The 15,282-nt window shown below is 33.1% G+C and overlaps 1 protein-coding gene across 6 annotated transcripts; it reads left to right on the top strand.

Moving 5' to 3' along the window:
- The first annotated feature begins 766 nt into the window (after positions 1 to 766).
- LOC115974382 (cyclin-T1-3-like) lies at positions 767 to 10,682 on the top strand. 6 transcript variants are annotated; one of them, XR_004087908.1, is made up of 10 exons: positions 767 to 949; positions 2,223 to 2,618; positions 3,436 to 3,517; positions 4,301 to 4,438; positions 4,522 to 4,691; positions 4,804 to 4,958; positions 5,350 to 6,022; positions 6,370 to 6,481; positions 7,915 to 8,075; positions 10,009 to 10,682. XR_004087908.1 is itself a non-coding variant. In XM_031094718.1 (7 exons), the coding sequence occupies exons 2-7, from the start codon at positions 2,455 to 2,457 to the stop codon at positions 5,919 to 5,921; spliced, it is 1,281 nt and encodes a 426-aa protein (XP_030950578.1). In that variant the 5' UTR covers positions 767 to 949; positions 2,223 to 2,454; the 3' UTR covers positions 5,922 to 6,142. The 6 variants fall into 6 exon arrangements, 1 of the variants encoding a protein (XP_030950578.1); XR_004087909.1 differs by lacking the exon at positions 10,009 to 10,682 and adding an exon at positions 9,174 to 9,445; XR_004087911.1 differs by lacking the exon at positions 6,370 to 6,481.
- Positions 10,683 to 15,282: the final 4,600 nt, after the last annotated feature.

Genomic DNA, 15,282 nt, shown 5'->3' with positions numbered 1-15,282 from the left:
TTTGTTTTTTATTTTTTTTATTTTTTATTTTTTTTATATAAGATAGAAATTCTACTATAGTTTAATCTAAGTGTATATGTGTATGAGTTTTGCTCTCCATATTTTACAAGCATTTTATACTTATATAGTGATCATTGCGTCAAGAGTGCGCGTTGACTCACTGCTATTTAAGTATAGATCAAATCTATATGTATTGTTATACTAACCTGCATATTAATCCCAATAAGTATGTGTTAAGTTGTTCACTTAGATTCAAAAAAAAAAAAAAAATGGTTGTTTGCATAGATTATAAAACATTTAGAAAACTTCTTTCTTTGTGGCTATAAGGTTTTTATTTATTTATTACTTGGATTAGTTTATTATTTGAAATTTAAGACAAGAAATTTTACTAGTTGAATTAACTGAAACTCACCGTTTCTCAATGAATAAACATAAAAAGAATATACCTTCTTTTTTTTTGTTTATAAAAAATTATAAGGTACCTAACTTTTTTTTTTTTTTTGAATAGCATATAAGGAAACACTTAAAAAGGGATTTTTCATATAAAAAAAAATATATTTTAACCAAAAAAAAAAGGGATAATGCTTAAATATAAAGTTAAAATTTTTAATTGCATAAATCATCGCAAATCCTTAGTTTACTTAAATTAAACTTTAAGTTGTAATCCTTTAATCAAGAAAAAATTACACTTTTAAGTCACTAACCGACCTACCCTCCTTCGATAAAAAGGGTTAGAACTCAGGACCATAGAAGACCTACAGTTACTTGACTTATTAGTTGACTCTCTCTCTCTCTCTCTCTCTCTCTCACAAACGGTAACTTAGGAACCAAGGACTTCACCCAAAAGCCCAAAAAAGAAAATTAAAATTATTATTTTTTAAAAATTAGGGTTTTGTGCTCCAAATCCGATATTTCGTATTTCGGTTCTCTCAGCCTCAGCGCCTCACAGGTACTATTTTCTTCTCTCAATCTTTCTTTTGCGTTTGGTTTCTCAGAAAATTTTCAATAATTAATAGAAGGAAATTTGGGTAATTGCATTTTTTTTTAATTAAAATGATTTCCTGTGATTTATTGGTTCTGAACACTGAATCCGAATGAAGCTGAATTAAAATTGATACAATTTTCTATTCCAATTATATATTTCGGCGTTCGTATAATTTCTGAATTACGCGCTTTTGACTATATATATATATTATTATTTTCTCTTTTTCGCACTTGTTGAATTTAAATTCCTTGGAATCGTCGGTATTATAGGTTTTGTTTTTCTTATTCTTAATTTAATATGAGGTGCTGTTCGGTTCGTACGTTGTGATTTTGAATTTTTTTTTTTCATATTTTTCCTGGGTCAGAATTCTTGAATTCCATTAACCCTATGTGTGTGTGGACATTTATGAATCAAAATTGATTACTTTATTTGGTTACTAGAAAAGAATTTATGTTCGATTTTGCTTTCATTTTTTTTTGGGTGAATTTTCAAATGTTTGAATCTGCTATAGGCCAATGCCAATAAATTCTAGGGTTTTATAGCTACTTGATAGTGTTTTTCTTCAACAATCTCTTTTTTTTTTTGGTGGGGTTTTATTATATTTGTGATTTATGGGTTTGTATTATTCCTACAAGATTGAATTCATAATTTGTATGCCGTGATCATATTTATTAGCATGAACATTTTTTCTTGTTTAAAATCATGTGATTTGGCATTTGAAATTAACAATCCGGGCTTTTGAATATTCAATGGTAAATGTTAAAATTTTTGGGATATCACTTAACTTTGTCGGGTAAATAGTTATGGAATATATGTTGGTTATCTTTTGGATGTTGTGCATGTAGATGGCAGAGTATGTTAATATGTTTGAGGACAGGGACAGATCCGATGTCCAGTTGCTAGCTTATTTTTGTGGTTCCCTTTTTGATTGGTCTAGGGCTTGGGGACTCACCTCTAGTGATTCCCTCCCTTTGTTCCTTTGTTCTCTTCACTGTACTTAGTTTTTTGTTGTTTTCTTTTGTTTTCTTGTTTGCTTTTCTTTTTGTTTGTTTCTCTCTCTGTACTTTCTGCTCTGCCTCTGTTTTCATGAGGCAGTTCTCTTAATATACTTCTTTATTACTTATCAAAAAAAAATAACTACACATTTTTTCGAGCTCCTCAAAAACTTATTTCCTAGTTGATTTTTCTTTATTTAATTGAAATATCATTTTTGCCTTTGTTTATTTTTTCTCTGCAGGTGATTAATTTCTGAGGGAAAGTTTCTAAACAAGCACCAGTAGTTCAGTTGTCACATTCTTTTTTTTTACTACATTTTTAAGTGGGAGAGGGGGAGTTGACCTTGGACATCTCCATTGGAAACACCAGGCAACACCATTGAGCTACAAGGCTCTTGGTGTCACTTTGGAATTTTTTGGATCTTCTTCCATTGAGAAGTTTTTTATCAGCAGGGGATTTCAAGAATTTGCAATATGACAGATGAGGCTCCAAGCTATACACGAAAGTGGTATTTCAGTAGAAAAGAAATTGAAGATCAATCCCCTTCCAGGAAGGATGGAATTGATTTCAAGTATGAGTCACACTTGCGGGAGTCATATTGCCAATTTCTTCAGAAGCTTGGCAAGAAGATTAATGTGTAAGCTTATGTTATGATTTATATTATTAATGGCATCTTAGACCTAGTATTGCCAAAAAATGTAGGTTTCTGTTATTTTTAAACATGTTCTTTTGCTGAGTCATGAGGCTTCCAATTGAATTTGTTATATGCTGTTCTTAGTGATTGTGTTTTGTTCTTATAAGTGATGGCCGTGTCATCTACGTCCCCCTCTAGTTTTAATACAAATTATGCCTTTGTTTAAAAATGCCTATATGAATTAGATGTTGATTTATATTTGTGGTGTTCCACATACCTGGTTTAAGGTTCGCTATATATACAGCCAATGTTGCATACTCTTAGACTTGTAATGTTTGGAGCATGCATCTGGTTGTTGATTGGACCCATGATACAGCTGTCTACTTGTTTATGAATGGTTATCTGAATAACACCTTTTTGCTCCTTTTACTCGTTCAAAAATCCATTAGTGTTCTCCAAGATAAAGGTTTTGGAAAAGATCGAACACCTCTTTTACTAGATTTAGTCATTTTTTGCTTCAATATGCTTTGTTCTCCAAGATAGGAGCAGTAAGCTTTTGAAATGAATGACTTGTTACTGTGACTTCTCCAAAAGGGCCCTTAAAGTGTCTCCAATTATATACCCTTCTGAATTGCCTTGTTATCTTAGGATGTTTTGCGGTGCTATTTACTGTGAACTTCTTGTCCTCATAATGTATTAATTACACTGGATACAATATAGTTGATTATTCCCTTCATATGTAGTAGCGTCTCAGATGATTGTGTGCCATCAATTTATGGCAATTCACCCACGATACTGATTGATGCTGTCTGCCTTTCAGGCCTCAGGTGACAATAGCAGGTGGAATGCTGTTGTGCCATCGGTTTTATATACGTCAATCTCATGCTAAGAATGATTGGCAGGTAGACATTTTTATATTGCTTTGTTTTTTCTTTTCCTTTTTTGATAAGCCATTTTATATTGCTTTACTATCTTTATGACTAAAATGTGTCAGACCAGGAAGTTGTAATTTTTGTTCTTGCGATGAACATTCTTAGAATATATATATATATATATATATATATATATATATACACACATATAAATGAAAAAAGAAAAAGAAAAAGAATCCAATAAGAAGATTTTCAACTGAAAGGGGCAATTCAAATGCTTTGTAGATAATTCCCATTCTCATTCCTGCCCAAATCACCCAAACTCCCTTAACTTATAGACGCTCAGTTATCTGCAATTGGATCAGTAAACAACACAGGGAAGGATAGATGGAGAAATTAGTTAGAAGACAAACACAAGGAGGATTATGAATCTTTTTTTATTTCCTTCACTTACTACAGTTAGTGTACTTGTGCTGTAGTTTATTCTTGCTTGTTTTATCCCTATGGTAAAGTTTTGCATGGTGAGATGGGTTTCATAGTTTATGACGCACATCAGCAAAATCTGATTAGTTCTTAAACCTGGATACGCGTATCTGTACTGTTTGTTATATTTTAAATTATGTCATATACATATACTCTTAAAGAGTGAATAATTTTAAATATTCTTGAAAATTGATATGGTTCCAAAATCTATGATAATTTTCTTCTTAGTGAATCTAGCTTTTCTTGGCATGCCAAAATGTGGAAGTTTGAAAAGATTTGCTTATCTATTAGTTATATTTATCGCTTAAACTTGGTAGTGCCATGTTACAGACAATTGCAACTGCAAGCATGTTTCTTGCTTCCAAAATGGAGGAGACACCACGATTCCTGAAGGATGTCGTTATTGCGGGTTATGAGTTGATGTATGAATGGGACAATTTAGCCCAGCAAAGAATAAAGAAACAAAGTGTAAGTAGAAATACCCATTCTTCATTTTGACCTTCTATATTTTCCATGATTATGATTTCTTATTTCCCACTTTGTGCTTGTAGGAGGTTTTTGATAAGCAGAAGGAATTAATCTTACTTGGGGAGAGACTTCTGTTGTCAACAATTGCATTTGATCTCGATAGTCAACTTCCATACAAGCCTCTTGTTGCAGCACTAAAGACATTGGAGCTGTCTGACCTTTCTAAAGTAGCATGGAATTTTGTGAATGATTCGTAAGAATTAGTTCTCTCATCATATTCTTGGTGTACGACATAGCATAGATGTGAATCAAGGTATTTATAGATCTTTTGGATAATTGAAGTCTCCTGTGAATGTAATGTGTAGGCTTCGGACGACATTGTGCTTGCAGTATAAACCTCATTATATTGCTGCTGGTTCCATCTTCCTTGCTGCCACTGTTTTACAAAATATGGAGCTGCTTACAAAGAAGAGAAAGGTTTGGTGGCTGGAGTTTGAAGTAGCACCGAAACAGTTAAAAGGTTTGTCATGATATATCTCAAAATATTTTGTACTTAAATATCATGAATTATGACTTGCGGGGATTGAAATCAGCTGCATGTTAGTTTTTCTACTATGTAATCTGGACCTAGGAGATATATTTAATGAAAACCAGAAGACCGTTTGTAAGAGTTATGGTTGATGCCTGACAATGTATTTGAGTTTCCTGTCCTGTTTTGTTTCTTTGTTTGTTTGTTTTTCCCTCCCTCTAAAGCATGGATGATGTGGTTTAATTGTAGTCTCTGCTTCTAGTGTACTGGTTGGTTGAATTGCTGTGTCATTGTTTTCAACTTTCTCCTCTCTGGTTTTATTGGCGGTTGGATTGTTACATTCTTCAGATAGTCTTTTTAACTTTATGAATCCTTTCATCAGAGGTCATCCAGCAGATGATGCTCAAGTTGTTAAAGCAAGACCGAAAAAAAGCACCACGAACTGCATGTGGGAGGAACACTCAATCTGAAGCTTTAGCTCAAAAGTCAGTGGTTAGTAGCAATCAAACATACATTTCAAGTGGATCAACTTCTGATTGCCATTCTAGCCATGGAACCCTGGTGGAGGCTGGAGGTGTAAAGTCTAATAGTAGCCTGAATCAGGAAAAAGTTGACAACTGTCTTAGTGTGAAAGAAGCTTTACCATGTCAGATGAGTGATGGTGGTAGTGCTAGTAGTGTTGTTGAGGATGGTGATGGTCAAATCGAGCCACAAAGAGTGGAGTCTGATTGCAACTCGAGCTATAAGATTGTTTCTGTTCATAATAACCATACGAAGATCGACACTAACAGGATCAGAGAGGCAATTAAAAGGAGACGTGACACAGCAGCAAACAAGAAGTTTGTAGAAGAGGTAAATGCTGAGATAGATAGTGAAGCCTGGATAGAGAGAGAGCTGGAACATGGAATAGAGCAAGAGTATTCTTCTTCAATAAAAAAACAGAGGAAGGTGTGAGCTTTTGAACTTAAATTGGAGTTTCATGCCACTACAGACATCTTGCTCTGTGTGTTGCGTGTGTGTGTCCTTTGACAGAGAAAGGGGTTTCCAACACATTTGTAAGTTATATTCAATTGACTATATCATTTTAGTTCATTTTTTAAATGATCATAGTGCTTCTTAGTTAAACACACCAATACTTGCATATTTATTAGTATTACTAACATAGGCTATATGTATATATTTTTGTGTAATTGCTAAATAACTAACAAATCGGCATTTATAAAGGGTAGCGGATATACTTTTTTGGTACACTAGTGCTTTTTTCCTTACTAAAAAAAGTTAAGATTTAATTAAAGGCTGTTAGACATTTGTAGCGATTGATTTATTTTGTCATGGGGAAATGATTTTATCATCTGTTTTTTTTTTGGGGGGTTCATTCTCAATGTAACTTGGAATGTCACAGGTATTGCTGCTTCTTTTAGTAGGAGAGTCAAGGCTATATTACTAGTATAATACAAGGATGTTGGGGAAAATGACAAATCTGATATCTCTTTTCAAACTTCTATATACATGAGGTAATGTGTGCCGCAGTAGTTTATGATATTGCTAAATCTTTTAAATACTAGAAAATCACACCATCTATCAAAATTCAGTGCAGGATACTTCTAGTTTAAGGTTTAGGATTTTGAATACTTGAGTTCTTATATGTTGGTATACTCTTAGGCCCTAAACTGTGCCAATGAGATGTTGCAATTTCGGGGCTTAGGTTAGGGCCACCGACGCTCTCTTATCTATTAGCCTAAGCGTCTTCGCTAACTCGCTCGGCCAAATCAGTCCTTGGTTCGAAAATTGTTTCTTGTCCTGGACTCTATTAGCACAAATCAGTATTAATTTTTCATTAGGCCCCTGGATAAATAAATAAGGGTAAGATTTAGGTACAGTTCTTAAGTGTTGTTCTTTAGGTTAGGGCCAAATTAGGCCTTGGTTCAAAAATTGTTTCTTGTCTTCTCTTAAAATTCTACCAAGTGAATTTTTTCTTATGGGATGGAAGTGTATTTTTTAGTTAAGTAGTCACATGACTGAATTTTAAGAAAGGAATCTAAGAAACAGCATCCAATAAATAAATATGTGCTTCAGGCCCCAAAAAAGGACTAAACATGTACACAACTTAAAACCACTTGCGATGGACCAATCATGCCTTCTTGCTACTTGATATATATATAAAAGATGCATCTTTAACATTTTATGGATCCCTAGTTTCATTTGAATTTTCTAATGGCAATTGCAATAATGTCGATTTTTCATCAATTAGGTTTTGATTTCATGAACTGATTTCAGATTAAGCACCATTTGTTTACTCCACAAGCGCATAAAGGAGTAGCAAGTAGGATGAGGGTCTTAAATTTTTTATTTTTTAAAATTTTTTCAAGCAAGTATTTTTAGCAAAGAAAGAACCGGGCATGTGACAAAGAAGGAAGCAAATGGACATAAGCCCAATTTTTAAGCCTACTTAAACAACTTTGATATTAATGGTTGAAATGTAACGTCCCAATGAATGCATTAATAGTCCTTCCGGGTTTAGAAAAATTCTCTAGACATAAAATTAATGAATATAACCCATTTTCTTGGTGATATATCAAAGTGATCTAGTGTGCTACGATTAGGCCCAGGCGAAGCTCATCTGAAGCCCACTTCTGGGTTCGGCCCATCAATCCTTTGGATTAAAACCTTTATATATTGTATCGAACTGAAGCCCCAAAAAAAAAAACCCAATTAGTCTGTTTAACCGATTGGACACTGAATTGATCCTCATTTGATTTTCTCGATTGAGCTAGTAATATTTTTAATTAAACCAAAAAAAAAAAAAAAAAATTACAACTCTTGTATTTTTTTTTCTTAATTTTTTTAATCATAAAATAGTATTTAATTCCATAAAAAGTATTTAATTAATTAATACACAATTACAAATCAACAATCTAATTTAGTTTATAATCACATTGTTCCACAGTTTACGTCATGTTAAATCTGGATCCACCAAAACAAGTGTGCTGACCAAGAAAAGTGAGTCAACGCAAATTGAAGATTTTCCCATCGTCAAACCCTAGTACGGCCTTAGGGTTTCACATGAATCACCGACCTTTTACATTCATGGATTCCACTAGCCTCCAGGTACCCCGTTATCATATATATATATATAATAATACTTTTTATTTCCTGTGAATCTTGGTAATAGTGGTAACCATGTATATACGCTATGTTTGATAAAACATTAATGAATGTTACTGCCTATGTTGTATCTTTCTAGATCACATACGTAGTGTATATATGTCACAAACTCACAATGTTTGGCTATTGCTGCTTGTTTATGCATGATTATGTGACTTATAATTACACCTTTGTTATCCTTTTTGACTTGTTCAAAATCTTCTTTGGTTCCAATCACAATCGAGTCCCTTAGCCTTTGAATTGATTAGATGGTATCTCTTATTAAGCTACTACTTCTGAAGTCATCTTCATCATAGTCTTTTGCTCTGGGGAATCAGTTATTGGTCTTTAAAATGAGCGGTTTATTTAGCATTCTTCTCCATATACCTCTAGAATGGCCTTACTATCTTAGTATTGTTGCATCTGGTGCTATTTACTGTGATCGTTGCAATTGGGTACAAAATATCTCTCTTTCCCTCTTACTTTACTGCACCTCACGTTAATTACTTGTCGATGATTTATAGCATATATAATATTTATTCACTATAAGGCTTCATGATATATATTTGCATGTGCATTTCAATGCAATGGTGCTATTTCACATACATTTGCAATTGTGAGCATGTTTGTTGCTTGCAAAATAGAGTTAACACCATGCTTGCTGAAGGATGATGTTGTTGTGGCTTGTGAGAAGATGTGCATATGGGAATCCTTTAGATCCAGTATCCACAGAGAATAATAAGAAAGAGTATGCAGGCTTTGTCATGATTGCTTCTGTCACTCAATGCTTGTAGGAGTTTAACTATAAATCTTGGTTGGGGAGACACTTTTATTGTTAAAAAGTGCTTTTGATCTTGATATTCAACTTCTCCACAAGCATCTTGATTTCAATGTCTGCTGAAGTAGCATTGATTTTGTTAGGGATTGGTGAGACTAGTTGTTCTCAATTTTCTGGTAAATGGCATATTATTAATGTAATTTTGGACATTTTAAACTTCTTTTGAATAATTAATTTTCCTTGTTGATGGATCTTGTGGGATTTGTACAACCTTGTGCTTGCAGTTGAAACCCCAATATGTTGTGCCTGGTTGAGAAAGGAAAGGATTGGTGGCTGGAGTTTGATATTACACTGAAATAGTTAAAAGTTTATTAAAAATATATATATGCATACTTTTTTTTTTTTTTTCTTGTGTGGTGATTATGAATTGTGGATTTAAGTTAGCTGCATGTTAGTAAAAAATGACATGTTGATTATGGAGGTGGCAAACAGGTAAAACCTCCTAAGAAACTGTACCTAATGTTGTTTGTATTAAAGAGTATCACTTCAAAAGCTATTTGGAAGTTTTTCCCTTAGTAGAGAGTATGATTTTGGATAGGGTAGAATGATACAAAAGAATTCATGTGGTTGATCTCGATTGGTTTGTTGAGGATTTATACTCGATCCCATAAGTTTTGAGATTAAGACTTTATTGTTGTTGTAAATCAAAAGGAAGGTTGATATGGTTTAGTTTAGATTGGTTTGTATGTTTTTGTTTTTTAATCTTGTATACATGTTGCTTTGATTGAGTTGGATCCTTGTGTTAGTGAATGTTTGTGTTCACCCTTCCTTGTTCCCATATGTCACATAATGATTTCTCATTACAATCAGATCAAGATACCAATGGGTCTCTTTTAGGTGGAATTATATCCCAAAATTCTTTATTTGATGACAAGACTTTATTAGTTTAGTTAATTGGAACTTACAATTTTGTTGTCTTGTTGGTAGTTGGGTTGTTTCAATTCCTTACTAACTTTATTAGTTTAGTTAATTGGAACCTACCATTTCGTTGTCTTGTTGGTAGTTGGGTTGTTTGGATTCCTTATTAACTATTCTAGCTTCCTTTATGAAATCTTTCAGAGGTCATCCAGCAGATATTAGGCTGTTACTGAAAAGAAGCTTTTCCATGTTGTTGAGATTGGTGATGATGACATCAAACCAAAAACAGGGGAATTTGATAGGAACTCAAGCTATAAGATTTTTTCTATTCATACCAACTGTAGCAAGATTGAAACTAACCAGATTCGAGAGATATTGCAATGAGATGTGATAAGGCTGCAATAAGGAGTTTGTGGAAGCCATAAATGCTGACTTAGATAGTGAAGCCAAGGTAGAGATAGAGACGGAAATGGAATAGAGCTTCAATATTCTCCTCCAAAACCCAATGTGTTGTTAGCTTTATAACTTGAACGGGAGTTACACCACTACTGCACTACAGGCATGTTGCTCAGCAATTCTACAAACTTTGTGAGTACTAAATAGACTTAATATTATTCGAGTTATTTTTTATATGATCCTATTGCTGCGTTATATATAGTCCAAAATTTCTATATTACCATTATTAACATCTTACATTCTTAGGTTTATTTTTGGGCCATTGTTGAATAATTTATGACACCCCGTAAATTGTTTGTGTGTGTGTGAGAGAGAGGCATTTTAGAATTGGACCCAACAAAACCCTTCTTGTCCGCTCTCCACGTAATTCTTGGCACCTTAATAAAATAAAATTAGCCCGAACAAAAAAAAAAAAAAAAGGAAAAAGAAAAAAGAAAAAGGAAACAAACAAACAAAATCCCCTTATATCAAAGGAAAAAGTTTACCTTCAATTCACTTGGATAAAACCATTCATTTGTAAGTACACATTACATATTTATTGGGTCATGCGACTTATTTAAATAATACACATTGATGGTTTTTCTCAAATCAGTTAAGAAAACTGTCCTATATCAAATATCTATTGATTTATTAAAAAAAAAAGAAAAAAAAAAGACTATAGTAGTTGAATAGATGAGTTGTTAGAGGATTTGATCCACTAGCCTATTACTTGATGATCTCCTCGGCTTCGCTTTTTCATCCGGTTGTCTACCATTGGAGTTCCAACGGTCCAAGCTCTCAACTCAACCATGAGCCGCCATGGTTTTCCAATGTCAGGCACTAGTGATGACCAACGGTCTAAGGTTCATTCCATGTTGACATTGCCTCACCGTCCAATCCACTCCACTCCACTCCATGACAGCATGCTTCAACGTCGTTCTGGTATGTCTTAGACTCTCAGCATCTCTCCTTTTCTTAGACCTGACTTGATTTTCTTTGACTCCTCTCTCTTAGATTGCATCTCTTTATCTCTTTATGTTAATATATATATATATATATATATATATATATGTTTTGATGACGGGAACCTCTTCAAGGCAAACCCTTTGGACTCACCCTTGTCGAGTAAACCTCGAATGCACAATGCCACCTGCAAAAACTGTTCCTAAGGTATCTCAAGACTCAATTTCGGGACTTTGAGGGAGCACACCCAAGGCCTACCAATCGAGCTAACCTTGTGTGGGCAACCCACTTTTATATATTCATCTCTCTTTAGTATTTATTTTGTATCAAATCTAATTATTTTTTCTTTTTTAACTCTATAATTTACTCCTGTTAATATGAATAATGAATTATTTACTCTTTTCCAACATATTCATACCAACATATTCATAAACATACATAGTAACATGAATATAATCCTTATAACTTAAGACGTGTACTTTGATTTATGGGAAAATGGGTCACCTATGTTTCCTACAATAGTTTATAGGATTGAGAGGAAATACAACTTCTAAAATTTATCTGTAAATGGTAAATATTTAAAGTTTAGTATACTACGTACATATAACTAAAAACTAACTCACCTAACCCATCAATCCATCGAATCAAGAAAGATCAAAATTTCGACCAACTTGTTGGTTTTGGAGGTTGGTGAGTCAACAACGATTTGAAACTTTTCCAACTGCCAATGGTGGTTTGATTGAAATTTTTTCCCTTAATTTGCCTGCTTCGAACTATGCATATAGTTCTAATTGAATTTGATTCTAAAAGATTTTTGTGCCTCTCAAAAATCTAGAGTTGGGCTCAATAGATAACTCTATTGCATGCTCCCTAAGTTGATGATTTAATTCCTTTAATTATGAATCTAGACTATTGTAGCATAAAAAAAAATATTTACTCGATAATGATGCTTGTAAAGTCATATTGTTAATGATGATCTTGAGTTTGTCTCTCACATAATGAGCATTCATATTTGAAATATTTATGTTACGTGCCCCACAAAATGATTGTAAGTCATCTTGTCCATCATCTTAGAATTTTTGTTTAAGCATTTTAGTAGATGAATCAAGATGCATGACATTAAAAATTTCTTGAGACTGAAAATTGTACAAATTGATAAAGTAAATCAATGATCCCTATATTGTCTTTCATGAAATGCAAAACGAAACAAATTCAAACAAAGTCAATGACTCATAAGTTGAGTATACTTCTCGCTGTTATCAAGGAGTAGTTTCTTCATCAATGATTTTGCATAAAATTACACATTTTGCACTAAACATCTTTATTAGGCTAAAAAGTAAAAACCGATCTAAAATGTGAACTCATGAGTATCTCTAGCTTGTTGTAAAGGGCCAACTTAATTAAGTCTCAATTCTAGTCTTGAGCTCATCAAAGTAAATTATATGTACAACTTCTATTGTTTTGAAAGCTTTCAATTGCAAGTCATGCTTACATGAAGCAACAATATTGATAAATTGAAATTAATTTAGTAAAGCAAAATAATGAATGAAGATAACTTATTTTGACGTTGCTACTAATTTTAATTTCTAATGATGTGCAAAATAATGTATGTAGTAAGCATATGAAAAATCATTTGAAATAAAAGCTTGTAATCTAATTCTTTTACCTTGCATATTAGTTGCACTATCATATCCTTATTCTCAAATATTTTGAATATCTAAACTACGATGATAGAGTTTAGATATACTAAAGAATATATATACACACACCATTTTTTAGGGTTGTGCCACTGTGCCAATGAAATGAATAAGCCGCCCCCCCCCCCCACCCCAAAAAAAAAAAAAAAAAAAAACGTTTTCACGCAACCATTTTTATTAATAAATCTTAAAATTATAGCCATTTTCTCTTTCATTTACTTATCACAAGATTCATCGTTAAGAAATTAGTGATGCAAAGTTTTGCATAGTTTTTGATGAAACTTGTGATGACTTGATCAATGGCGACTATGGTTTTAAGATTTGTAGACAAAGGCTTTGTGTGAGGATGCTTTTTGGGATTTTTCATGTTGCTAATATTATGTCTCATAGTTTATATGTTCAAAAGTATAAGGATACAGCGGTACAAGCAATATGCAAGATAAATGGAATGGATTAAAAACTTTAATTTTGAAAAATAGCATAATATTATTATCCCCATTATCAATTTTTTTTACTAGACTGACTTTAATTGTCATATTCTTGATGCTTTATGCAAGCCTAATGATCAATTGAAAGTTTTCAAAGCTGCTGAAATTGCACATATTATTGACATTGATGATCTCAAGACTGATAGGGGGATTTAATCATATTGGCCTTTACAAAGACATGGAAATACTCATTGGAGTTCCCATTATATATAGGTTTCTAGATTGATAAAGATGTGTAGTGCAATATGTGTAGTTTTACTCAAAATCATTGATAAAAGAATTAGCCCTTCATAGCGAGGAGAAATAAACATAGCTTAAAAGGCATTGAAAAAAAAAATGATCTTTGGGATTCAAAAGAATGTTGTATTCCATTTTGGCATATAATTGTATAATAGTGTGCAAGAAAAAGCAATTATTTTGTATACTTTCTTTTGCGGATGTTAGTTGGAATTTTCATGTTTTGGCCCCCTAACTTGAAATCGTAGTCCCGTTCACTATAGTGATTGATGATTTGACAAAAGGAAATGACTTTTTATTCTTGTTTTTGGTTCATTTGAAATAATTTGAAATTTTAGGTATTACCAACGCGGCAAATGTTTCAGTGGTTAGGTCTTAAGCCAACAAGACTTTGATTTTGGGTTCGAGTCCTCTTGATCCCCACTATAATGAGCAGCACGTTAGTGCCCATTCTTTCACCTAAAACAAAATTCCAGTCTTATCACCGGGTTTAATAAGAGAACAGTTGAGGCTATAAACTTTTACAAGGCCGTCAAGGGTAAACATTTGTCATTTACAAGGCCGCCATTGTTATCAATATCTCTTTACTAATTTTTATATTGTACCAATGTATAATAAAAAAAGTTACGCACGTGTAAAAGAATCCTTATAATCTTTTTTTTTTTTTTGAGAAGGAAATCCTTATAATCTGATTAAACATTACTTTAGAAACATATAAAGATAACCAAAAAAAAAAAAAAAAAAACCATCTCTGCTGGTAGCTCTTGGTTTAACATTTAATACCGTCTACAATCGTGTCTAGCAAGAGTAAACCTTAGCGATGAACTATTTGTGTTTAACTTATTTCAATCTTCACTTGATTTATACCACTTCATCTGGATATATGTGGTATTGCCTCTCATTGGCTTTGGGAGTGTTACGGTGCTGTACTCCATTGCTCTTTAGAAACAAGTATCATGAATATTATTCAATGTTACTTGTGTTTAGTATAGGAATTGATCGCTATGAAGCCACAATTTCCAGATATCTAATAAAAACACCACAGTTTGAAGTGCCATTTCTCTTTAACCGATCTTGCCAGACAATTGAGAAGAAATCAACGCTTTGGGAATGCTCAATTAAGACGCGAAAATTTTGACAAAACTACAGTTACGTTGCGAACAATTTGAGAGATGGATTCTATGGAGCTTCCGCAAATAGAACAACTTAGAGAGGGAGTGATGAAACCACTTGAACCTATAACTTACTTCATGGATTTGCTTCCATTAAGGCGCGGTCACAGAAAAATTTGCACTAATTAGGGAAGGCATGAGCCTTCCAAATCCACTTGAATAGGTTAGTTTCCATGTTCAAAGGTTTAATCCTTTAGCAGAAATATAAGTTTTTTTAGAGAGAACTCTCCATTAGATATCTAGGCCCAAGCTATTATATCCTCATTCAAAGAGAATAGATTTATTAGATGGATAGCTTTTAGAGTTTGATAGACATGAGAAGTCAGGAACATTGAAAGACAGTCGAAAATTTCAACTCCTTTCGGAAGTGAGAACTTGGCTAATTAGTCTAACCATAAGCTTGTTTTCATTTCTATTCAAAGGACTATGCATAAGGAATTTGAGAGCCCCAAGCATTGACTATTTATCTCCCCAGAAGTGCAC

Source organism: Quercus lobata, chromosome 2 (genome assembly GCF_001633185.2).
Source record: "Quercus lobata isolate SW786 chromosome 2, ValleyOak3.0 Primary Assembly, whole genome shotgun sequence".
In the NCBI taxonomy this organism is placed as follows: domain Eukaryota; kingdom Viridiplantae; phylum Streptophyta; class Magnoliopsida; order Fagales; family Fagaceae; genus Quercus; species Quercus lobata.
The sequence above is the reverse complement of the archived record's forward strand: the minus strand, read 5'-3'. Positions and strand labels throughout refer to the sequence as shown.

What these genes read in the sequence shown, in the direction of transcription:
- LOC115974382 (XM_031094718.1), top strand. Translation starts at nt 2,455, where the DNA reads ATGACAGATGAGGCTCCAAGCTATACACGAAAGTGGTATTTCAGTAGA. An exon ending in ATGCTAAGAATGATTGGCAG is followed by an intron (nt 3,518 to 4,300) that starts GTAGACATTTTT and finishes GCCATGTTACAG; the next exon opens with ACAATTGCAACTGCAAGCAT. An exon ending in AGCACCGAAACAGTTAAAAG is followed by an intron (nt 4,959 to 5,349) that starts GTTTGTCATGAT and finishes TCCTTTCATCAG; the next exon opens with AGGTCATCCAGCAGATGATG.